The 25929-nt window shown below is 46.5% G+C and overlaps 1 protein-coding gene across 1 annotated transcript; it reads left to right on the forward strand.

Moving 5' to 3' along the window:
- The first annotated feature begins 6754 nt into the window (after positions 1 to 6754).
- LOC118234105 (cysteine/serine-rich nuclear protein 1-like) lies at positions 6755 to 25387 on the forward strand. The gene is made up of 5 exons (XM_035430426.1): positions 6755 to 6991; positions 17085 to 17296; positions 20811 to 21079; positions 21378 to 21674; positions 22181 to 25387. The coding sequence occupies exons 1-5, from the start codon at positions 6966 to 6968 to the stop codon at positions 23012 to 23014; spliced, it is 1638 nt and encodes a 545-aa protein (XP_035286317.1). The 5' UTR covers positions 6755 to 6965; the 3' UTR covers positions 23015 to 25387.
- The last annotated feature ends 542 nt before the right edge of the window (positions 25388 to 25929 follow it).

Raw genomic sequence — 25929 nt, forward strand, 5'->3', positions numbered from 1 at the left:
TCATGCACACACACACACACACACACACGCAGGAGAGGGTGTCACTGTGAGTGTGTGTGTGTGTGAGTGAGCACATATGTGTGTGTGCATGTGTACAGTAACTGTCTCCTCTACACTTGTGCACACACACATGAGAGCGTGTATTTTTTTTACATGTGTACGTGAGAGAGTCACCGTACACGTGCATACGCGCATACATGCACGCACGCACTCACACACGCGCGCACACACGCGCGCACTCACAAGCTTAGAGTGACAGTCTCTCCTTTTTCACTGCCCCTGGTCCAGATATAGCCGCTTTATAGCGGTGTGTCTTTTGGAAGCAGGAAGTGTGGCGGTCCGTGCCTCGGGCGGGCAGCACAGCCGCGTCCAATCGCGCTCGCTGAGCTGAGACCACAGGAAGAAGAGCTTCTTCAGAAAAAGGGAGCGTTTTTCACAGGTGATAGTGCCTTTCCCATTCAAGCAAAAAGAAAAAAAGTTTCTGTGTGAGTGCTGCAGAAGAGATGCACACACAGTCATGGATGCATGCACACACACGTGCACACAAGCACACACACACACACGTATCAGTATTATTGAGAGCTGTGGTTTCTTATGTAGAGGACATGTGCTACAGGGGAAGTCCCAAACACAAACTGCACTGTAAACTTCTTCCCAGGCATTAAGACCAGGGGTGGGGGAGGACTCAGTCGAAATTTAACACCAGCAGGCAGATGCCCCCCCCCCCCGCCCCCAAACGCTCAGGAGCATAGAGAGGACACAGCTGTGTACAGACTCTTCACAGTGCACAATCCTCTGTGTGTAACCAGTGGATGAACCACAAGCATCCAATAACTCTTGTAGCTGGCTTACTTCGCCTCTTACTTCATATATTTTGCTTGAGCAGGACAACCACATGGAACAGTGTGGTTTTGGAAGTGGCTGCCTCTGATAGATTAATGACATGTCTTTATAAAAAAAATACAATATTTAGAAACTGCTCACTCCTGACAGGGGCCAGCCCTTCTGCTTTCTCGTGAGAAGGGGAGAAGGCATATTCATCACAAGCCATAACCCTGTGAATGGGTGGAATGGAATGATTAGCCTAGTTTAAAAGTGGGGCTGACTGGAGTTTCACATACGAGAGGCAGAAGTGGAGATGAAGTGCATCCTGTGGTGAGCAGAGCCTCTTGCAGTAGCCATCGGGGACCATGGATCACAGGTAGACGTTCATCACTAATCGACCTCCGCAGCATGAACCTGGCTCTCTGCACGCGTTCCAGACGGCGCTGTCGTGGACGTCATCCAAGGTGCCTTAGGGGTAAATTAAAATAGCCGTTGTGTTTTCAGCCCCCCGCCCACCCCCCCCCCCCCCCCCCCGCCAATTCACTGGAAAAAAACATTAGACGTAAATGAAAGCCGTTTGCTTTGCACAATGTCTTGGCTTGGAGTTTTGGTGTTGTAATTTTGGGGACAGCACACTCAGCATGCCGATTGGACAAGGAAGGAACAAGGAAGTGTTGCGGTGAGGCGGAATTTACATTAGGCTTCTCGACAGGTGGCCGGGCGCTATTGATCCTCTGAAGTATCAGGCAGTAAAACAAGCAGAGTTTGGAGAGCGCTCCTGCCTCACGTGACTTCAGCGCTTCTCTGAAAAAGATAAAATGCTTTTTGCGATAATCAACTTCCCCAGCAAGGGTGCAGCAACAGAGGTCGGTCTGTAAAAACATGAACTGTCCGTTTCCTGCGTTGTCTGTAATTGTATTTGTTTGTATTCTCTTCGTTGACACCCTGAACACGGGGAGCCCATAAAAGTGGGCCCATAAATCTTTATCAGTACATGCAAGCCATTATAAGGTTCATGGACTACTAGCACTGCACCAAGCACGTTCACTGGCACCGATCTCCTGGGCTGAACAGGACGAAACATAGACACGTGTGCCCTATTAAATGAGTTATTTTCATATACTTATGTGTTTCCTCAGCGATAGTGTACCCTACCACCAATAGGCAGGTAGGATCCAGGGTGCCGGAGTCAAAGATTGGAAGTTCACAACCTGAACCCCCACAGAAATCATTACAGTAAGCTCTCTTGGGTTTTTTTTTTTTTGTGGGGGGGAGGGGGAGGGGGGGTCAGGGGTCAGCTGCTGTGAGAACAGAGTGTGGATGATGTTCAGCCAAGGTTCAGTACATCGGGGCTCTGAACACTTCCCTTGCAGCGGAGTAGAGTTTTGGGAAGGGCGGTCGCAGCGCGGAAACGGCCGTTCCCATTTGGGAGTGGACGGACGGGGCGTGGGGCGGAGCTGACGGCAGGCCCGGGCGGGGAACGGAAACGGAACGCCGCTGTGGAAGTGGGCGGAGAGCTGCAGCGACCGTGACCGTGTCATTAACCCTTAACACTGCCTAAGATCAGACTGACCTGCGTACCTTCATTTAAGGAATACAACAACCTATAAAAAACAAGCTAATCCCCTGAAGTGCAAGTTTTTAAAGAGGCAGTCATGAAGATTTCAGATTGTCTTGCAATGCATTTCTTTGTCTCGCTGTCAAATACATGTCTGAGCAATATATTAAAGGAACTGAAAGGATTTCCCTCTGTAAAGGCCTTATTGGAATATGAACATAATCAGAGTAGAAAAGTAAAAACTGACAGAGTAGTATATTATGAAGGGCCCCATTTATGCTTTACTGAGTGCTCATTGAAGTCAATAAATCATAATAATAATTAGAGGGGGGGGGGGGTTGATTTACATTAAGCCTAGCTACAGTGTATGAAGTTATGTTTAATCAAGGTGAACTGATCCTGCTGATTCCAAACAATGATTTGGCCATGGCGATTGGGTCTGCAACAATAAGCGCTGTCTCCTGCAATCAATCAAACGGTGAGACAAAGGATTGATTAAATTCTTCATTGTGAAGTGAGCTCTGGTTGATTAAGAGAACTCTGATTGATAGGGCCTCTCTGTCTCTGTCTCTCTCTGCCTGTCTCATTCACTCTCCCTGCTCCCATCCTCTCTCCCTTCCCCCTCTCTCTCACTCACTCGCTCTCTCTCCCTCCCTGTCTCTCTCTCTCATTCACACTCAATCTCTCCTTGCCCCTCTGTGTCCTCCCACCCTCTCTCTGCCCCCCCCCCCCTCTCTCTCTCTCAGATATTTGTCTGTGCCTGAGAATAGACTCCATTGGCTCGGAGTGCAGTGAGAGGTAGACTGAATTTCCTGGGAAGAGAACACAGGGTGCTGTTTATACTATGCCCTGTTTTGGTAGCGGAACTGCAGAGTTCCGGTGCTCTGGCGACAAAGAGTTAGCAGGGAACTGGGTAATATTTCCGCCGTCTGCTTTGATTTAAAACAAGAGGCCTCCCTTTTGGTGCAAGGCAGATGATGTCACATCACTACACAAGCCCTGTGGTCTGAGTGTGGTGTGTGTGTGTGTGTGTGAGAGGCGAGGGGGATTGTGTTTTCCACTGATCCCTGTGTTCTCTTGAATACAGATTTTTTTTAAAAACTGTTTTTCTGGTGAAACCAAAACTTGTCTTGGAACAAGTTGTACTTGTGAGAATCACAGCGTTTCAGTACATACCAGTACGTCTTCATCAACAAATAAAAAACAATCAGATTAGCTTTCATGATATAAACTTCTGCCCCCCCCCCAGTGTTTTGCTTATGCTAACTAACCATAAATTTACAGCCAGATGTGTATTGCTACATTTCGATATCCCATCTCTTGAGCTGAAAATGGATTCTGTTGAAGACCTGTTCAGAAAAATGCAATGTTCATTTGTTTCAGTAATTTCTGTTAATAAAAAGTAAAGTGTGGCTAAGTATAACACATAGTGTACTGTGTATTACAAAGTACATCAGAAAAATTATGAAAAGATATGATGCTATGATTGTGTGGTATATTCAAAATATATTCGCATATATTTTACATTTTGTGTACATATATATTTTATTTTGCATCAGGATGTTATCCATCAAATAATGCTTATAGGATTTTGTTTATGCAAAGATGTTTATAAAACCCTTGATTCAAAGTAAGTCCTCTTTCTTTCTACATTTATTTTTAATGACTTCACTGCTGAAAAGTATAAGCATACAATCTTCAGAGTTTGATCTCTCTATCCTTCCCTGTCTTTCTCCCTCTCTGTCTTTTTCCTACCTCTCTACCTCCCCCTCTATCTCTACAGCAAATAAATAAACATTCATTGAATAAGGCAGACGTTCTGATGTTGTTGTTGTTGTGGTAGTGGCTGTTGTTATTATTATTATCAGTATCACTTCTAGCTGTAATATGGCAGCCATCCAACATCTCATTTTCATAATTTGGCATTTTGTTTCGACAGGCCAAGGAACACATGCAGTCATGGGTTTCCCCTACGGATGGAAGGCATTTGGGTGTATTATTACGCTTATTATGGTATGTCTTTCCCAGCAAAGACTTTGGCACACTTCTAAGGACTCAATAATGTATTCAGGTCTGACTGAAAGGATTTGTCAAGGCAACACCATCAACCCCCACACTGAACTCTGACCTTCTGCAAGCACATTCAGGTTATCAAGAGTACTTTTGCATTCTCACCCTAAGAAGACACACGCACACACACACATACACACACACACACTATATATATATATATATATATATATATATTGTGTGTGTGTGTGTCTATAATGTCTATCAGTGTAGAATGCTGTTTTTGGTATGGACACAGATTTCTGTTGTGGAGATGAGATTGGATGCTTCTAATGACTGGGGGTGATATGATTGGTCATCGAGCCCTGTCTGCAGACCCATGCATTAATTGCGGCTGGGTGTTCCACGGTGACAGGAGGTCCAATAGCGCATAGGCAGAGTGCGCATGCAGAACACGCTGTGTAGAGTGTTTCCCATGTAAATGCATTTGATGCTTCTGTGCTCAAGGAGACAAAAAATGCCCTTACCAATCTGTTTGTAAGCAAAGTCATAGGCATGTCCTGGGGCTGTTTCAACAGATTCAAGAGTGTGAGACTGGATATCCCTTGGTGGCATTAACATGGGAAACACCCTACACAGCGTGTTCTACCAGCGGAGTGTGACGCGGGTGTTATTAATCCATTCTAATGCTGTCCTCAAGTCATACCCAGCTGATCAGCTGACTGAGGCACACGTGCTGATCCTGGCGAACCTTTGGGCTTGTTTTTGACTTGAACTGCAACAGCATGCACCTTGCAGTGTTTTCCCCTTTCCTTGATTTTCAACTGATCTTTAAAATTGCATAGGTACAGGTTTAACTGGGAAAGCCAGCACAGTGGGACAACAAAAGGAGAATTTAGAGGGGGAAAAATCTATGTCCTTTGCTTGTTGTCAGCTGGCATTTGCAGCTCACCTGGGGATTGTTCTGTGAAAACAGGTGTGTTATTGCACCTTTACCCCAGGTGCCCTTTCGCCCCAGGGTCCAGGAGTTTGGCTGCAGAGCAGGAATTAAGAAGATACAATAAAGAAGGGTCACTAAACCGATTGGGGGACTGTGGAGCATGGTCAAGTCGATCACAGACTCACCTATTTAGCCGAAGACAGGGGGTACCACACCAGAGGGGTTTATAGTGGAGGTGAAGCGTCTCCTGACCAGCCCGACCTGAGAATGAAGTTCTAGCCTGGGCTAGGGTGGGGGATGGTTACCCAGGCTACACTTTGGCCAAACATCATCCCCTCCACCACAGGCTGGTCAAGTGGGGACAGGTCCATCTCAGATGCAGTGTGGGACAGAAGCCCCGGATATGACAGCACTTTGTCATCATCACAATCACCAGGAATTATTATCATAATTATGAGTTGCCACAATATTCGTACATAACTCACTGGAATCGCAGTTTTACTGTATACTGGGGATATTTATTCAATCTAGATGTCAGCTGTACATTGCTCAAAGGAACGTAGAATTAGAAAGTGAAAACATTTGTCTGGGGCTAAGATCAAACCATCTTACATTTGCGGAAACCACGTCAAAATTCCATACCTTACAGTTTCTTACAATTAGGACATAGTGTTATCTTGAAGCTCCACTCATGTAATTATAGCCAGTCGAAAAAGTAAAATAAAAAAAAAAGGAAAAAAAAGTGATTAGTTATTGTCACTATGATACAAAGGAGAAAAATGCACTTAAAACAGCACAGAACATGGGTAGATAATTGTAGTGACTAAATGCTAACGTACCAACGTTACAAAACAAAAACAAGGTCTTTATTGGTTAATTACCGTTCAGAACACCCACAAGACCATAGCCATTCAGGTCAGCTGATCGCGATGTTAATGCAACATGACAACATTTCAAGATATTTTGATATCTCTCTGACAACTGGCGCGTGACCACGGTTCAGCTACATCGACTTATTTTTCGTACCCTTTCCTCTCTCTCTCTCTCTCTCTCTCTCTCTCGCTCTACTCTCTCTCTCTCGGTGACTCTCAGTCCATGTTTGCGTGTCCCCGGGGCTATGGTAGGAAAGATAATGACGGTGATTGGCTGTCGGGGAGCGAGTTGGCCGAGGGTAGCACTCGGAAGGGCTCTCTCTCTCTCTCTCTCTCTCTCTCTCTCTCTCTCTCTCTCTCTCTCTCTCTCTCTCTCTCTCTCTCTCTCTCTCTCTCTCTCTCTCTCTCTCTCTCTCTCTCTCTCTCTCTCTCTCTCTCTCTCTCTCTCTCTCTCTCTCTCTCTCTCTCTCTCTCTCTCTCTCTCTCTCTCTCTCTCTCTCTCTCTCTCTCTCTCTCTCTCTCTCTCTCTCTCTCTCTATGTGTCACCGCCTGCGTCAGACGCCCACCGTTTTCCACTGACGAAAAGCAGCACCGCTGAGCAGGCTGGAATCAGACAAGAGGAAGCGTTCAGCTGCTGTGGTTCTCATTCAGCTGTGAGACAAAAAGCAAGCGCTCTAGGGTCTAGACTATGCATGGATAAGCGCAGTTCCGCGGACTAAATTACACCCACATTTACGGATTTCTGGTCTTTTTTAAATTAATGGTGAACGGATCGACGAACTCTTGGTGAGTATCAAATTGTGCTGTGTTTGATGCGGTGGTTATTTCGCATTATACGGATAGTTTGTGTTTAAAGTGCTTTCGGCTGGACTCCTGCCAAATAGTTTGAATGTTCTTCGGTGTATGTAACTCCGACTAAGGTAGTTAGTAGTAATTATTTTTTGTGTAAAGTAAGTTTGCATTTATGAACAGGGCAAACCGCATTAAACTGAAACCACTGCTTTTTTATTGACTCTTTAAAAATAGGCTGGACTGGAGATGCACACAATTTAATACAATTTGTGGGGAAGGTTCTAATTTGCCATTGTAATTATTGTCTGAACAATCTGTCATGTATGGTACTCAAGAAATAGAGTATATGTTAGCCGTTAAGTGTTTCTTGTGTGTAGTTACGAATGCTACATGCAACAATGTAAGCTAGCCTACGGTTGCCAGTGGATAAATGCGCTGTGTAAAATGAAACGTTTAAAATACTAAGGTTGTCAAACGCTCTACGCTAGGTTTGCAGGTGCTGGTGCTAAAAAAATAGTTTGGTGATAAAAGTATGGCATACTACCGTATCGAACATTGACATGCGGTGAAGGCTACGCCAGTGTAAAAGCTGTGTAACATTATGCCTGTAGTGTGTTTAACACATTATCTTAATTAACACTCAGTTTGGAGGTTTATGTGATATAAAGCGGTTGGCTCCCTGTCGCCAGTATGTGTTCAGTAACTGCACTGGATTTCCCTTGTTCATGGCTGTAGCGATTCGCCTCGTATTTGTTACAAGAGCGACTCCTGAAGGAACTACAGCTGACTGGAGGCATACCGCGCGCAGCACAGCAGTACAATGTTGCATTAGTAATTATCAAAAGCGTGAGTTTCCGGGGGTTGGGAGGTTAACTGCAACACTTTTGGCTAGGAATTTGACTGAAGATCTATGCGCGGTGCTGTTTATTCTATTGAGAATGCTAGTCAAGCTGCCAATAATAATTTGTAAATGGAGAACAATAACACTACATCGGCCTCATTGAAAATGATCACGTTTTCATTTTCAGCACAGTTACAGCAAAACATTAATTTTGAATGAGATGGCATTTGACAAATCGTTTTTAAGTGAATGGTATTAAACAAATCTCCCAGGTTTAAACACGTTGGGGGACTCCTAAGATTTACCAAAACGTATAATTTGGTGACGGAGCCGTGCGGTTTTAACGTGCTGTTCAAAGAGAAGTTAATTAGGCAAGCTTCTTGGGTCTACGTAACTCTGGGTTTAATGATGCTTCAAATAACTGCCACATGCTAGACTGTCCCCACTTCTTGCACACAACGGGGGGCCGCAATTACTCGCCCAACCCTCTGAGCTTTGCAAGGCGAGTCCACCGACTTCCTTGTTGTAGTGTCTGTGGTTAACGCGGCCTGTCTTATTAATAAACATTAACAGACGCCATAGAACGTAAATGCTGACCTCAGAGAATTGCTCAAGGGTTGTGTTAATTTATCTATTAATGCACGAATAAGGTTTGGGACTTAAGTAGGATCTTTGCACGTTAAAAAAAATCTTATGAGGTTACGTTTTCAGTAGAAAAATCTGTGTGACAAATTCTAATTCCCACTCTGAAATGATTAGTTAGATGTTGATTTATTAGCTGTGGTCATACCTGTCCATTCATACAGCACATCCATATCCATACATGCAGGGTCTTGGCAAATTTGTAGGCTACTGGTGTGAAACTGTTTCAGCCGTAAGTGGTTATAAAGTAGCGATAAAGATGGAATGCTAGATATTTGGCACTTCCCACTGGAAGTGGAGAGAGTCATGCAGTTTGAAATTTTATTGGTGAATTGTAGAAAGAACCACTTGCTCCATGGCAGAAACCCCTTTGGAAAGTTCCTGTGGGGAATATTAGGTCATTCTGATAGCATGGAAACAATGAGAGCTACTCATTCATTGGCATGTGAAATGTTCCTCCCCATTTCAGTTTGGTTTCTTGGCTCCTGTGCTGATATCATTAAAAAAGGATTTTCTCCCCCCACCCCCTGAACTTGGATTTGTTGGTAGCTGTGGGCAAAAAGAAAGGAAAGAAAGAAATGGGTGGGGAAAAAACGATGCCTCTCCTTTCCACAGGGAAATGGAGTCTCGAGGAATGACTGCTTATATGCTGCACCTGCATGTGTCACTGAGAGGAGCCTGTCTGAATTATGCATGAGAGAGAGAGGGCGAGAGAGTCTAGAGGGTGAGAGAGAGAGAGAGAGAGAGACTGCAGGTATAAATGTTCAGACTTGTCTAACTGGTTTCCTGCTTCTTCTGCTCCATCATTATAATCACACAAGGGGCTTTTGCAGAAGCACAGAGGTGTGAGCTGTTTTGGGGACAGTGTGGCGTGAGCACTGCAGCCTCTCCTGGCATTAGAGCTGGCGAGAAAGAGGTGCTGAAAACCAGCTGGCCTCAGACTGGGTGTGCCTGATTACTTATTTTCCCAGAGTGCTCCAGCTTTTGTGTGCCTGGACAGAATTGGGGTGGGGAGGGGGGTTGGGGTGGGGGGGTGCAGCCAAGGGGTTCCATCTGCTTTGTGGTGTCCCCCAGCTTTGCGTACAGCTCGCCGGTGCGGGGCTGACCTCCTGTGCCCCAGACAGCCCCCCCCCCCCCCCCCCCAAGGGACAGGCCTCCCATGTGTGATGCCGCCTCCACACTGAGGGCCAATTTTCTCTGGTTTTTCAGTAAAAAAATAAATGCATTCCATTATTAATAGCCAAGACCTGCCACACCACCCCTGTGTACCACATTCTTTAGTCTACTCACAGCGGACTAGAGACGAACCCAGGCTAAACCTGCTCAGGGATGTGCTTAGTTTGGGAATGCAGTGGGATGTGCTTAGCTTGGGAATGCTCAGGGATGTGAGGGTTTGATCGGGAATGTTCAGGAAACTCCAGACTGACAGCTGGTCAAACCCTTTAAAGCAAAGTGCTTGTTGCATTTCAAAGGTGTGCTCCCCTCCCTAAACCACAGCACATGATGGTTTCAGCAATGGGAGGCGTTCCAGCTCAGCTCAAACCTCTTAATTTGCATGTATAAGCATTCTCAGGTCAGTGGTGTATTTACTGGCCTTTTCTGTACTGTTGAGGTTGTTATTCAGTGAGTGTCATGCTAAAGAGAGAACAGAAACAAGGTGCAGGTTGTGACCGTGGATCTCCTCTGTGTTTGAGGGGGGCTGAAATGAAATCTAATTGCCTGCAGAGGGAAAATGTCCAAATGTCCAGCGCTCTGGTGCTTTAGCTCCTCCAATTGACCCAGGGTCAGTTGGGTCAACATCACAATTACAGTTACAGCAAGCATTTGCTCAGGTTAAATTGGAGGGACATCCCCTCCGTTTGAAAATCGGCAGAATTAAGGCACTCTGTACTCAGCAAATGGAAAAATACGGCGAATGACCGCGGTGTAATTTAGCAGCCATTAATCAGTTGCAGCGGTGTCAGTTTTGACAGTCACGGTGTCTCTAACCCACTCGCATTCACGCCCTCCTCGGAGGGCTGGAGCCCAGCGCGCGGGAGCGGCGTGTGGAGCGCACTTTCCCTTTCCGAGAGGAATGGGGGTGGGGAAACTGCTGGAACACATCTGGGTTAAATATTTGTTGCGTTATCCCAGAGCGGAGGGAGCGGGGCTGCCAGTGTGGAACTCCTGTTGACTTGAGCCCTGGTGTTATTTATTTGTTTAAAGTCTCCACCCTCTTCTCTCATTTGGATTGAATGAGAGAAAGAGGAAGAAGGCAAGGAACAGAATGTCTCCTTGGCAAAGTGCACCACAGAGGATTATATTTTAGTGAAAACAAAGTGAAAACAAAACTCAAAAGGACGTAGGTTGCTATGATACAGCACAAGGCCTTACTGTTTATTGAATATTAGGCATGTCTTTCCTGTCTGCAGGATAATTATTATTACTAGCCTACTGTTATTTAATCATTTTTGACTAGCAATTTATGAAGCAATTATGATATACTTGTAAAGGTCATCTTGAATAATATGCATTCGAATATATAAAGAAAATATACAAGTTAATAAAAACTATTCTGAGCACTCCGTACATGCCGAAACCGCAATGGAATGATCTTGTTCTTTACTACCATCTGTAGTTGTATCGCACACGTGCTTTCGGGAATGGACAGTACTATGAATGACGCGGGCTGGAGATCAGCAGTAGGAAGGAAGGTTGTCGTGAGGCGGCCGGCAAGAACTTAACATCTGCAAAATCGCTGTCTGCCGCTAGCCTGCGGTGCAGCGCCGGGAAAGCTCCGTGCACGCTTTGCACACGGATGCTAGACCGTTGTTCAGCCACGAGGCAACCACCCGAGGCTGTCTGGGCAAATCCCCGCTAGGAATTCAGGTCAGTCTGCGATACGCTGAACAGCCACCGGGTCACAGAGAAAGCAACAACTCTCGAGTCATCCTACGTCCGCTTTTTTTTTTTTTTTTTTGCGAGGTACGGGGTAACAGGTGCGAGAATGAAGATCTGAACAAAACCATGTCGGATTTATGTCCTCTATGACCAGAGGATTCGAAGCAGTGCCTCCCTTTTCACTTTATAGTTTTATAGCTTTTTGAGCTGCTTCGAAATTCACTGACAATGATTTATAATTTAGCCACTTCTATCATGGGTTATGAAAATGATTAATCTGGACCATTCAGCACCCTTCAGTGATCATATTACAATACCACTGTAAACTAAAATGATTTGAGAATGAATTGCGTGCATATGTGCAAATAGACTTTTAGGGGAATTTTTAAAATAACTTCCTGTATTTTCCTCACTGACGAGCCTGGCCAACACCGCATCTAGAATCACCTTTTTTGGTCCCTTTAAAAGTTTTTCCTTTTCCCACTTCTGCAATATCGCTTCTCTGTTTTCAGCTGTCTTGGTCTTTTTGGTCTGTCCGAGATTCTTATCGTACGGTGACACACTACTGATGTTGCGCTCTCCGTATGATTTAATGGTAATCGAAATGGAAGATGCGATGACGGAGAGAAAACGCAGCAAATGCACCACGGTGACTTATCAAATGGCTGCGAAAGGTAGCATAACTGACAGCGTCACCATCTAGCACCATTGCTCTTTTTCTCAGTAGAATAGAGGATAAGGAGGAAGGAAGTGCTCAATATTTAACATAACACGGACCAGCCCTCTAGGTTCAGCGGCGCCGCAGTTTCTGTTCAGTGAACAATGTTAACACAAATCAAATTGTCAGGTAGTCCCCGGTTAAAAGACAATGACCTACTTCTGCTGCCCAGAAATGCGTCCTCTTTCCTTCTCCCCTCTTCCGTCCCACATTCCTGTTCTTAATTAAAATATCACGCATTGCGGGCTCAGTGGTCGACCTGGGCCCATTTATACGTTTTTGTTTGCTATGTATTAAGCATAGTGATTTGATGAGCATAGGTGTATTTTAACCATGAATGGACGGGCGAAATAGGAATGCAACTAAATGAGAATTGATTGTGTTTCTCCATGAAACGGATGAAAAGCTGTTAAGAAAATGTTGCCATTAGGCCTACAATTTGTAAAGAATCAAATTTGATTTCAGACTGGTTGGGAGGAGTCAAATTAAAAACAGCTGACTGAAGCTTTTAAAAGCTCCAGTAGTTCACGGCTGCCAGTTTTCCTGTGCTCCAAAGGTTGGGCTATTCCTTGGAGAAATAAAAAAAGATTCATAATTCAAAAGCTTATACACCAGTCTCTGGTCTTTCATCTGAGGCCTAGACATTAACATTATGCATGTCTGACAAGATGGGCCGTCTCCATCTCAAAAGAATTGGCCTCTGCAGCTTTTACATTTTTTGGCAGGAATCTCATGGTGTGCGTGTTGCATAATTTTGCTCGCATTTTCACCAGAACCTTGAGCCTGCAACCCGACCCAGGCGTGACGGGAGTTAATTGTTTACAGTGCGGTCACTTGCGCAACCCCAATCAGATAAAAGCCGCCGGGGATGCAGTCGCTCTGCGATCGGGAGAGTGCCCAGACGCTGCGTGTGCTTGGCACCTGAGGCTGCCTCTGACGGTGGAGCGGAGAGCCCGCGTCAGACGCAGGTGAACCTCGGTGAACTTTGTTCCCTGGCGCCAGACACTGTCCCGACAGGCACCACACGGTACACCATGTATGATCAGTTCTTGTTGCCAGCCCTATGCCAAGCCTGGAAAATAAGTTCCCAGTTCTCACTCTGGGTTTTTTTTGGAGGCTGGCTAAAATAAGCTATTTTAACCAGCACTAATCTTGCAGGTTATTTACTACTCCAGAATAATAAACGCTTGTGGAAGGGTATCGTGTGAGAATTAATGTTCCTCAAAGCTGTCTGCAACTGTGAGAGCCACGAGTTTTAAACTGCGCTTTAAATTAGACACGAGACCACATTTCTGATCGCTTGAACGATTTGCACCACGTGATCAGTGATAAGACTCGATATCAAGTTAAAACTCGATATCCTGAAGAAGAACATCACAAGAACCCTTCTCAAAATAGCATAGCTTGAAATTGAGAGTGAGTGAGACTTATTTGGCTGGAGGCATTATTCTGAGAGAAGGTGTAAGGGTCTCATAGTGCTCAGGGTTCTCTTATTCAAATATTTGGAGGTGAGACCTGTTGGATATATCACATCCAGGGAGATGCATATTCACTGACTATATATATATCAGGGTTGCCTTCTCCAACCACCAAATATCAGTGCAGTTTATTCATCCTTTAGGGATAACACAGGGTTTGGTATCTTGTTTTTTTTATCCTATCAAAAATTAAGAAATGCAATACACAAAAAAAGAAAAAGGCAAGTTACTTGACAGAAGATTACCCTTTGGAATCTGTCATGTCAACTGTGTTCGCATGATACTTTTGCTTGTGGAAAACTTTATCACAGTTTTATTATTATTATTATTATTATTGAATTGCAATTCAGTGGGATCAGTTGGAGAAAGCAGGCAGACCTGGGAGATTGCTGGTTCTTCCTAGACCGGACGCATTACAGCAGTGTTACTACAGCCTTCCCGGGTTTTGCCTTTTTGCTGTTTGTAATGCTGTCCCAGCTTTAAGGCCTGTTCATTTGGCCTTGAAGCCTCTTTTTATCAGAAAGTTTTGTTGAAGTGACTGCTGCTGGTGTTTTTTTTCAGTGTTTGTGGGCGATTTTTATCACACGGACACATCAGTTCAAAGTGAATCTGATGTAGTCAGTGGATGCTGGTGCAAATAGTTTTGCGGTGCCTGTAAAGTGTCTCTGAGAGTATTAAAGCTTAGTACCTACCTGATCATAACCTGAATGTGAAGAATGAAATGGGTTAGTTTTGTGGGTTAACTTTGCTAATCTCACCCCATGAGCAGCTTCCATCTCCTTCTGGACATACTCCATTGCAAATAGGCGATTTAAAAAAATGTTTAAAAAAAAATAATGAAATAGTGTTTATTTTTCCCTCCCATTTCAAATCTCATCTCAGATGAACAGAGTCTTGAATGAAGAGTGTGAAATGAAGCGTGCTGTCTTGCGTATGCACTGACGTACAGCACAGTGCTTGGCGGGCCGTGTTTGGGGTTCTGTCCAGCTGGACTGACGGAGGTCGGGGTGGAGGCGAACAGCCCAGCTCTGCTAATGGTCGTGGGCCCTTCCTGACAGAGTGGTGCTCTGACTGACGGGTCTGGGTACCCAACCCACCTACATCCTCTGGAGGAGGGGGAGGGGGTTGCTTAAGGGGGGTTGGAGGGGTGTCTGTGGCTAATTAAAGGAGACAAGTAAATAGCCATCTTTGGCTCAAGCGCTGTTTTTAAACGAACAAGAAGCAATCCACCTCTTCAGTGTGAAAATAATTATATATGCATCCAAGTACTCTGTGCGTTCAGCTTTTGCATTGGCCGATGGGTTGTTCGGTGTCTGGGTGCTCATTACCGTAACAATTCACGTTTATGTAAATATAAATGATACGACACACTTAACCCTAAAACAGCGCCATTCTTCAGTGTGACACTAGCACTGTAGGTTCACCTCTCACCCTGGGTAGTGCGCTACTGGAGAGATGTGTGTGTGTTTTTCCTCACGATGGCATTTTGCGTGTGTGTGAAAGCCCCCTTATGTGCCCCTGCGGTCTTGTTCTGGCTGTGCTGAAATATTGAGGGGCTCTTGGGCTGTATTATTCTCTGACCCCCAGGCTTTCACCGGCTGTCCCGCAACTGCCGACGAAAGGGTTGCGTTATTCCCGCTTGGAATGATTTATTTGAAAATAAAACTCCTTTTCTAACTTCGCCGCCTAAATGGTGCTTAAGTTAGGAGGAAAACGACGATTCTCATTCTCTTTGCATTGTTTTCAAATGACAATGTATTAGATCAGATTTCCTAATGAAAAAAAGTTATTTTGTTCAATAAAAAGAGTGCAATACTGTTTATGAAGTAGCCTAATTTCTCATGAGCCCATCCTTTTAGAGTAATGCTGTTGCATTTCCATGTTAAGATGACAACTTTGTGCACATCTTCTTTGAAGATGATTTTTTATCATCTGGCTGCCTGGCTTATGGACAGATGCATGGAGTGGACAGAGGGTGTCAGAGGTTTGGTCTCAGCTATGCTTCTGTGCCATTCCAGAGTGCTTTAACATGATGGTTCATTTACCGCCACAGTGCCCTGGTATGATTGCAGAAGAGGTGAAAATTGGAGTGGTTTACTTTCAGAGTGGAGAACGTCTGAAGCGCAGTGCGGCGCAAATTCCTTTTTGTGTTAGCGGGCCCTCTTCTGTAATCATCGCCAGGTCAATCGATCCCTTCGAAAACATCAGAGCTTCTTCATTCTGAAGCCAGCTCCTCGCTTAAATGTTAATCTTCCAAAATGGCTGAGATGCAGCCTCTATTCTGCTACCTGCTCGCAGTCACCTTCCAGCTCTGCCACTTACGCTGTTTATCTCCCATCATACACCATCTTTTCCTCCTGTTCCCGAAGAAGAAAATGTAGCTCTCACTGATAGCAGTGACAGGGCCAAAGGTCTTTGTGTATCTTTAGGGTCAACTTAGCCTGGACTGCATACTGTCTCAACTGAACCCTGCAGTCCTGGACCCAGTTCTCTGTGATACACTCTCTGTGTCGCTGTGCGAGCTGGGTCACCCCGTACAAGCTAGCTTCTCTCCCACTGCCAGTTAACCCTTTGGATGGGAAAGTTAAGAAATTAAGAAAAAAAACATTCCAGAAAACCTAGTCTGTGTTCTCGAGCTCCATTGCTTTCGATTACCTGTGGTGGCCGTTACATCAGCATTAGAATGTTCAGTTAAGAACATTGTGATCGCACGTTTGTGATCCCGCACCTTAAAGGGTTAAGCAGGGGCTCTAACGGGCGGACGGGTTCCTGGGAAACGGCCGTGGACGGGTGCCCGGGGGAATCTGGCTCGCTCCCACAGATGAGCAGGTTATTAGTGAGCGGCTGGGCCTCGGCCCCTGCGGGAGTCTGGAAGGCTGGGAAGGAGGGGCTCCGTGTCCTTTTGAAAGGATCGATTGTTCTTCCTCTGAACGGCCACGATTTGCCCCAGCCTCAGGTCACAGGAAATGCAGGCACGGGTTGTTTGCCGAACCGGGCCGCCTACGGCTGGATTAAAGCGAATACAGGACGGCTTCTTCGGAAGCACTCTGTAAATACCGAACCGGAGCTCTGTGTCCAGAGCGCTCTGCGGGCCTGTTAGCGTGAGGGAGTCTGGGAGAGGGGGCTGGAATAGGCAGTGTGTCATCTGAGGTGTGTGTGTTGTGTTTGTTAACTAGCTTGGATTAGCTGAAGGTTGAAGGCTTCCTGAATGATTTGGCCGAGGGGGTTGATTGATTTGACTTCAGCTTCCTGTTCAACTTTAAGTACTTCCTGGAAGATAAGAGGTGTCTGTTCTCTGCACATTTGAATAGGAAGTTTGATGTGACTATGCTTTTACTCTTTAAGAATAACAACTGTTTTAGTGTACTTTTTTGCACTTTATTGTTGATATTGTCTTTTAACATTATAACTAATTAGCTATGGAGATTCCCAGAAAAATTGCAAATACAGGTTTTGAAATAATTGACAGCCCGCGAGTTTCGCTGCGATTGCTCGTATTAATCTTTGTCGCGTCTGTTCTGGGCCCAGCAGACAGTCCAGCCACCTCAGAAGCGCCATGAGCAGGCCACTCAAGAGGAAGTTTGAGGAGGTGGACGAGGACCCCTGCTACTCGTCGGCTTCGCCCTCCTCCCTCTCCTCCTCCGCCTTCTCGGAGTGGGAGTCCGATGGGGACAGCTGCTACTCCGACACCCTGGACTCCAGGCCCAGCAACCCCAGTTCCCCAGCGCCAGCCCTTCCCAGTGAGTGTGCTTCCGCTTTTCGAGTAACGCGGCCTCGCAGTCGTCCGCCACGCCGCTTTCCAGCTCTCGCAAGCTCTCCTTATCTCTCCGTCCTACCTCCAGGCCCCGAGCGATAGAGCACATATGAAATAGTTTTAGGGGTAAAAAAAAATGAACCTTCTGCAGTAATCAGCAAAATGTACCCTACAGGAAAATAACTGTACATCTGTGTGTCACATATTTTGAGATCCACACACCTTAACTTGGTACTGCAGTGTGCCTTGCTTTTAGGGGCCTCCATACGGTAGCGTGGGGGCGCGCTCTGACTGTGTGAGATCGGCAGTTTAATGGGGTGGGCACACAGCCAGTGAGCAGTGCTGGCAATGAGCCTCTGCATACTGTGTGCTACAGACCTCAGCAGAACCAACACACACAGTCTGAACACCCGACACACACCTGCCACAGTCTGAACACCCGACACACACCTGCCACAGTCTGAACACCCGACACACACCTGCCACAGTCTGAACACCCAACACACACCTGCCACAGTCTGAACACCCAACACACACCTGTCACAGTCTGAACACCCAACACACACCTGTCACAGTCTGAACACCCAACACACACGTGCCACAGTCTGAACACCCAACACACACCTGCCACAGTCTGAACACCCAACACGCACCTGTCACAGTCTGAACACCCGACACACACCTGCCACAGTCTGAACACCCAACACACACCTGCCACAGTCTGAACACCCAACACACACCTGTCACAGTCTGAACACCCAACACACACCTGTCACAGTCTGAACACCCAACACACACCTGCCACAGTCTGAACACCCAACACACACCTGCCTAAAATACACTACACAGAGAGGATCATGTAAAGGAGGGAGGGAGATGGAGGGAGAGAAAGGAGATGGACTGAGAGGAATAGAGAAATCAGAACAGCCGTGAGAAAGGAGGAGAGCACTGGATAGAGAGTGAGAGAGGAGGAGAGCTGGAGAGAGAGAGGAGGAGGAGAAGGAGGAGATATGGTGGGAAATGGAGGGAAAAGGGAATGATAAAATTATTGGTGTGGGAAAAAATGTGCGGCTGGTTTAGATAGAGGGATGAGGACCGTTCTAAAGCGAGAGAGAAGAGCGGGATGGAGAGAGACAGCGAGGGAGGGAGAGGTAAAGGCCCCAGTGCAGAGGGAGGGAGGGAGGGGGAGTGTCAGGCCGTGGGGTCAGCGCAGGGTCTCCTGCTATCAGGCCAGACCAGCGGGCCGTTTGGAGGACGAGCCCCTGTGCCTTATCACACGGCCGCACACCAGAGGGGGTAGCCAGAGAGACGGCTTGTTTTCGTTTTTGGCTGAACGCTCGTGGCGAGCAGGGTGGCAGCCATTCCGGAAGCGTTCGGGGGCTGTTCTGTGGACACGCTGGGATTCGTGGTGAACCCGATCAATCGAAACGGGCTCGCGTTCTCAGAACCGCTAACTCGGGTCTCTGTGCGGGACAGCTGCACCGAAAAAAATGGCCCGGTGGCACTTTCCCATGCGCTCTGTTAGCAGAAGGCAAGCTGCTGTTAGTTAACCGTTTTGGATCGCAGGGCTGGGAAGAAAATGTGCTCCTTTAAAACTTCCCCAGACGTGCGGAGCGGGGGAAACACAGGGCTGAATGTTCCTGCGCCGAAGTGCAGGAGTGTGCTGTAAATCACGGACACGCTGCGTGGGAGTTTCATGTGTGCTTTATTTGTTCTCGTGGTGCAGGGGCTAGCACGCGCACAGCTGGTCTCTCTGCTGGTTTAAACAGGAGAGGGTTCTAAACCCCCCACCCCCACCATCTGATACGGTTGCTGCATGGACCGGGGCGGGGGCGATGGGGGGGGGGGGTGGGAGTAAGGGGGACAAGGAGAACGCTGTTTGCAGATACCAAAATGTTTGCAAAAATAAATACACCCAGCTGTTTGCAAAAATAAATAGACCCAACAGCCAAAGCTGTGGGAGAATCGCCTCGCCTCTCCCCATTTCCGGAAGATTCCAAATTCCCACACATCTCTCCATCCCTGGCGCTGCGTGGCTCCGCCGGTGGGACATTCCTGGGTTGTTTTCCCGAACGCGGCGGCCCCGGGTTCACGTGTCTGCCTCTTCCCTGTGACTGAGGGACAGAGGAACGCAGGGCGGTCTGGGCTCACAGTCGCTGGCTCCTGGTCTCCGCCTCCCTGTAATTAGTGGCGTGGAACTGGTGCGGATGTGCGCCTGTGACATCTGACCTGGCAGCCTGCCAGACTGCTCCAGACTCCGCTTAGACTCTGTGTGTGTGTGTGTGTGTGTGTGTGTGTGTGCGTGTGTGTTGTGTGTGTGTATGCATGTCTGTGTGTGCCTGTATCTTTATGTGTGCCTGCATGTTTATGTGTTATACAGAGAGAGGGAGAGAGTAATAGAAGTTGGAACATGCAGTATGTCCGAGTAGTAATGATCTAACTTGGGCATTTGTGGGACCCCCCCATTCACATTTTGGGGTGTAGGAATCATGTTTTTAAAGAGTCAGGAGAGTGTAGACTTTTACTGCATAATATTAATAGCAGCATAATAAGCTGTACTTAAATAGATCCAACATGCCTGCTTTCCTGTGTATATACCATGTGTGGCCACTCGGAGGTCCTGTGTAGTGACTTTAAAAATGACAGGCTTGGGTATTTTTCAATGTGTACTTTGGCCAGAGGGATTTTGCGTGCATGGTACACCATCTAGTGGCTGATTACGGAACTGCAAGCGGGTGCATCTGCGTCTTGTGTGTTTAGACTGATATCTGGACCTCTGCCGAGCTGTTCTGCCCCGTTCCACTAAATTCCTTCCAATAGCCCTGGCGTCTGTCCCAGGCAAACATACCACTATAGAACAGATAGACTGGAGCTTCCATTCTTCTTGGCTCTCTTTTTTTCCTCCTTCTCCTTCTCGGTGTTGTGTGACAGTGAATTACCCTTTTGTCCAGCGCACTTTATTTTCTGTGCAGATGCCTGTGTGCTGGCCAGCTCACATGTCTCACATTTTACAGCACGTTTAATTCGCTTACCCTGCATTTTTCCTGTGGGAACTCTGTTTACGCGTCTTGCTGAAGGTAGTGATGCGATATCTCTCCTAGATTTCAACGCACAGCACAGAGCTCCAGTTCCTGAACCCCCTTGTAGTGCCACCAAGAAGAGTGTTGTTCTATAGTTTTAAAAATACATTATACAAATTTATTTTTTACCAGGTAGTCCCACTGAGCTACAGAATCTTTTTCACAGAGGATATCTGGCAAAGTGGGGTGCTCAATAAACAGAATATAATATAACAGGCCTTAATGATGCACAGCAAAGATCTAGACGCATCTGCAGTTTAAATAAATACATAAATAAAAAATAGCTGTGCATGCTTCATGTGTTTATAGTTTGTTTTGTGTGTCTCTTGTGTAATTGTGTGTTTATGGGAAAGAAGGGAAGACTGTAACAGAGTGAGTGACGCGCTGACCCCGCCCCTCCCTCCCTCCCTCCCCCTGCAGCCTCGTCCATCCTGAAGACGGGGAAGCGGGCGCGGCGGCCGCGGCCGGACGGCGTGCACTTTGACAGCGTGACGGTCTTCTTCTTCCCGCGGTGCCAGGGCTTCACCAGCGTGCCCAGCCGCGGCGGCTGCACCCTGGGCATGGACCGCCGGCACAGCGCCCTGCGCCGCTACACGCTGGCCGAGTTCGCCGTGGCGCAGCGCCAGCTCCGCCGCGAGAAGCTGCGCCAGCGGCTGCGCGAGGAGAAGCTGGAGGCCCTGAGGCTGAAGGTGAGCCTTTACCGCTGGGGACGGGAGGGCGACGCGTGTCCCTGCATGGAAGTGAGGGAGATGGGACCCAGACTGACTGCTTCCTGGAGTCAGGAAAGGGACAGAATTAGGCTTCCTAGTGAATTTTACTGCAAGACTACAATTTCTCCCAACAGTGTCTGTTGTTTACAAGCACACACACGCGCATATGTAAACACACATACACACACACAGGCACACACTACACACAGTCACGCAAGCACACACCGAGAATTAATTCTTGTTCTCATGGCGTGATGTCATTTCCTGCTCTCCACAGCTGACCAATAACGGCACCCGGGAGTCGGAGGAGGCCAAGCGGCTGACGGTGGACGACATCCCGGAGGAGGAGGTGGACATCAGCGGGGTGGACCTGGACGACGGCTCCTTCCTGCACCCCTACCCCTCCAAGCAGAGGCACGCCCTGCTCAAGGCCGCCGGCATCAAGAAGGTGGACAAGGAGGAGAAGAGGCAGCTGCACCAGATCCGCCTGTCGCGGGAGGACTGCGGCTGCGACTGCCAGGGCTTCTGCGAGCCCGACACCTGCGCCTGCAGCCTGGCCGGCATCAAGTGCCAGGTAGAGTGTGCCAGGGACCCGCTGTCTGCCCCCTTACGTGCCACTTTCTGCCCAAACAAGGACCCGTAAGAGGGTCTTAAGTGCCTGGGTTAAGCTCCATGCCATCCCCCAGTTGTCACAAATACTAGGGAAAAAAAACCCGCTTTCTGTGTTTGTAACACTGTTGCATGCTTCACTGAGATGATGCTACATTGGGATTTATTTACTTCGCAGTCAGTTGTCAGTATTCGATTTCATTACTATCCGTTTATACATCTGTGTATCAAAATGGCTGCGTTGGATCAGAGTTCAATTTACGCTGACAGAGTCCCAGTAGGCATCATATGTACTTTGTCAGAGTAAAATGTTTTATATCGGAGGCTTAACACCGAGCACTTCACTGTGTAGATATGTCATGAAGCCATTAGAAGTAGCCGCTTTGTCCCGGGATGTTGCACATTGGGATTTGAACTGGGAGGCTGCTGTGCCTGCGCGCCCTAACATCCTGTGGCTTTGTCCCCCAATAGATGGACCACTCCTCGTTCCCCTGCGGCTGCACGAAGGACGGCTGCGGCAACACGGAGGGGCGCATCGAGTTCAACTCCAGCCGCGTGCAGACGCACTACATCCACACCATCATGAAGCTGGAGCTGGAGAAGAGGCTGGAGGAGAGCTCCACCGCCGCGGAGGAGGAGCAGGAGGAGGTGGAGGAGGAGCGGGAGCCGGAGGCGGCCCGTCCTCCCACGCCCTCCTTCCACTTCAGCCCGCAGCTGGCGTCGGCGGGAGAGAGCAGCTGCTGCAGCGACACCACGGACTCGTCCAGCTCCTCGGGGCAGAGCGAGGATTCGGAGCCCCGCCCCGGCGGCGGGGCCGCGCTGGACGTGGACGACGACGGGCTGGCGCGCATCCTGAGCCTGAGCGCGGCCGACAGCGAGGACGGCGACCCCAGCGCCGCCGACGCCCGGGGCCCCGCCATCTCCTCGTACCTGGACGAGAACGCCAACCAGGCCGCCGCCCTGTTCCACGGCTGCCCCCTGCAGGACTTCCCCAACACGCCGTCCCCGTCCGTGGAGCCCTCGGCCCGGAGCTACATGGACCTGAGCCTCTCCTCCGACTCGGACCTGGAGTTCTTCGGCAGCTTCCCCGACTACGGCCCCAGCGCCCTCTACGGCTCGCTGAAGGACTACGACCACCTGGACAATTTCTTCCACTTCCAGCTGCCCAGCTACCCCAGCCTCTCGTACTCCAGCGAGACCGGCACCTGCCTCCTGGAGTCCCTGATTGGCCTGTCCGAATCCGTCCCAGAACCCCCCGCCACCTTCACGGACAATCAGCTGCTGGAAGAAGCCATTAAGTCGTGAGGGTTTGGCGGAGCGAAGCGCGGCGGGATAGCGGGATAGCGGGAACTCGCGCACGTTTTACACATTTTAAGTGTGAAACGTTTCGGTTTAAAGGAAAGGGTTTTTTCTTTTCTCTGACTTTCGTCTGGAAGTCAGTGAGATTGCAGCCGCCCTTTCGAACAGGTCCATTGTTAATACGCAGCGTAGAGGCTGACATCTAAATGTGACCCAGGTCCGCAGAGAGTTACTCATGTACTCAGCACCATCCTATGCCTCCCTTCAGCAGCGACGCATCCCCCTCTTTCAGAAACTGCCACTTTATTTATGTCATCGTACCTTATTTAATTATTTCTCGCTGATGTGGGTCATGATGAGCTATCATTGTGTGTGCACCTCAGGGACTTCCTTTGAGCCTCCCGTGCGGTGCGTTGTGACCATTGCTGAAGTGTCAAATCTGGAGCCCCAGAATTCACTGCAGTGTCTCTGACCCTCTGCATCCTAGCAAACTGAAGGGATTGTCCATTTAATTTCTCATTAAAACTGGATAAGCACTTGTTCATAGCACAGCCAAACTCATAACTCCCTATTATTATTATTTGAGTCCCTTGAAATGACTTTGCTTATCACACTTGCAACTATTGACTGTGGAACTAAGCTAAAGAGTTAATCTGAAGCCATGATATTTGGTACTACGTTTGTATGTCCTTGGGTCAACAGCTAAAAGGGTTTATATTAGACACTATCCTGAGCATTTAAGTTATTACCGGCAGTCGAGCTCATTACAGCCATATTTCACATTATGAATTTGATTACTATTGTAATGGCTCCAGTGTATTACACAATGTTCTGTTCTAATTTATTTTGTAGCTGTATTTATTTTTTTCAAATGCCACACTTAAAATTTCAAGTAGCACTGGCTTAACGTTCTGGACCTGAAAGTGCAATTTGCTTCTCAGCACCTCAATGCCAAGAATAAACGCAGCTCGTGTTTACCAGGTTTAAAAAAAAAATGGGGAGAAAATCCTGGTGTTTAACTTCAAGGGAGGGGCCTGGTTTTTTTTCTACTAGTGAAAAACTGATGAAAGTTCCATTGGTTCAAAACATTAGAGAGACTGTATCTATGAACCTATTCTATTTTTACAGTTTGGAGGGGGGAGGGGGGGAAACATTTCATAAGTTATTTATCATTTATTATTTCATTATTATTTAATTTATTGTATACAATAAGAAATGTGGTCATTTGTCAGGAAGTGACCTGATGTGCCTGTTATGCAGAGTGGCCATATGTATCAGTCCAGCGCAAACAAAGGGCCTTGTTTAGCTGCCGCACTGACATATTTGCAGCCTACCTATTTGATAAATCAAAATGAATGGGTCTATTGCATTATTGTGTAAAAGAAATGTATATAGATACTCTAATTTTTATAACTAAATTAACTAAATTGTGTACATTGACGCAATAATTAAAATCTGTGTTACAGACAGAAATTATTTTGGTAGGAAATAAGAAATATTTACATTTTTTTCAAATTTTGAAATATTTGTAACATATTAGATTATATACATTATAGTAAGAGAAGCCATTGCAGTCAAGCACTGGTGGGCTTTTGGGGATTTTGTATGGTGAAAAGCAGATTATTTAAATTTAACTTTTATTTTGACAGTTTAAATCCATAAACTCAAATTAAAATTGGTATTGGATTCAAATGTAAGGGTAGTAATTGAGTCATTTATTTCCGTGTTTTGAAAGAAATCTACCTTCCAGTTGTCACATTTTCAGTTATCAAAATTGTAACAAGAGTATCTATTCTAGCAAGGCAATAATGCTGTACTGTTCTTTAGGATGGGTTCAGACAGGCCACTACATATCTAGCTACAGCTGTAGGAATTATGTGTTCACAGGCCCTTACAAAAATGCTGATGTATTTATATTGTCCTGAGTTTCTCTGCATAATTCATTTTCAGGAATGCAAAATAGACCATTGGGAAAAAATGGCACAAATTTTACTTGGCCTTCATGCATTTTCTTTGTTTTTTTTAATTTAATTTATTTTCTCGTGCCAGTAAGAAGGTACTGAGTTTTGTAAATAAACATTTTTTTTTCTTGTACAAATCCACTGCTCGTTTTGAGGAAATGCTAATTCTGGGTATTTATTAATGTATTCTATAATTATTGTATGTATTGGTCTGAGGCTTTTCTCCTTAGATTTCATACCTTTGCCTCTGATTTTGTGTACATTTATATTTTTTTGTTTAAATGGTACAGCCGAGGAAAGAATGCTGCTTTATTTTTACATCTTCATTGCAAACAAGCTGTTTATAAACGCTGTTTTCATTTCATTCAAGCAATACCACATTTCTATCACTTCAAATAAATGTTCAACATTTGTTAAATGCTGGCCTTTGTGTGCTTCTTTCCGATATTAAGCTCTGCTTTGTTGTTCTTGCGGGTTTTGCTATTTTTCTCCTGATCTCCTTTTGTTTTCAAGGTTAAATGAGAGAAGCTGCTGTCTGCCAGCCTTGGAGATGACCTGCAGGTGCTTCCACATAATGTCAGTCGGTATGAACTGTTACATGAGTATATGAAAAAATTGCTCTACTTCTGGCTTTTCAGAATGAATGCATTTGTCAGGGCCTTAGAGTTAATTGGATAATAAGAAAATATGAACTGAATTAGGTTGTGCCATTCTTAGGTTTCATGTTCATTTTGATGATAGAATAGGTCAAATTTTTACAGTTGCAAAAAAAACATTTCTCTCCCTAAATGAATGCAGTGGGTAAAGTGAATTTTAATTAGAATTCAACTGACTTCATGGCTGAACTCTCCTGATCAAAACGTTATCATAAGTATACTTCACTCAGTGCACAAATAATATTCAGTTTGTGTTATATGGTTGAATGGTGCTTGTATTTCTTGGAACATCTCTATTTTAGTG

This window comes from Anguilla anguilla, chromosome 8, assembly GCF_013347855.1.
Source record: "Anguilla anguilla isolate fAngAng1 chromosome 8, fAngAng1.pri, whole genome shotgun sequence".
Taxonomy (NCBI): domain Eukaryota; kingdom Metazoa; phylum Chordata; class Actinopteri; order Anguilliformes; family Anguillidae; genus Anguilla; species Anguilla anguilla.

Excerpts from the sequence above, each read along its gene's own strand:
- LOC118234105 (XM_035430426.1), top strand. The coding sequence starts at position 6,966 with ATGGTGAACGGATCGACGAACTCTTG. Across the intron at positions 6,992-17,084 it reads AACGGATCGACGAACTCTTG|CAGACAGTCCAGCCACCTCA; the intron begins GTGAGTATCAAA and ends TTCTGGGCCCAG. Across the intron at positions 21,080-21,377 it reads TGGAGGCCCTGAGGCTGAAG|CTGACCAATAACGGCACCCG; the intron begins GTGAGCCTTTAC and ends TGCTCTCCACAG.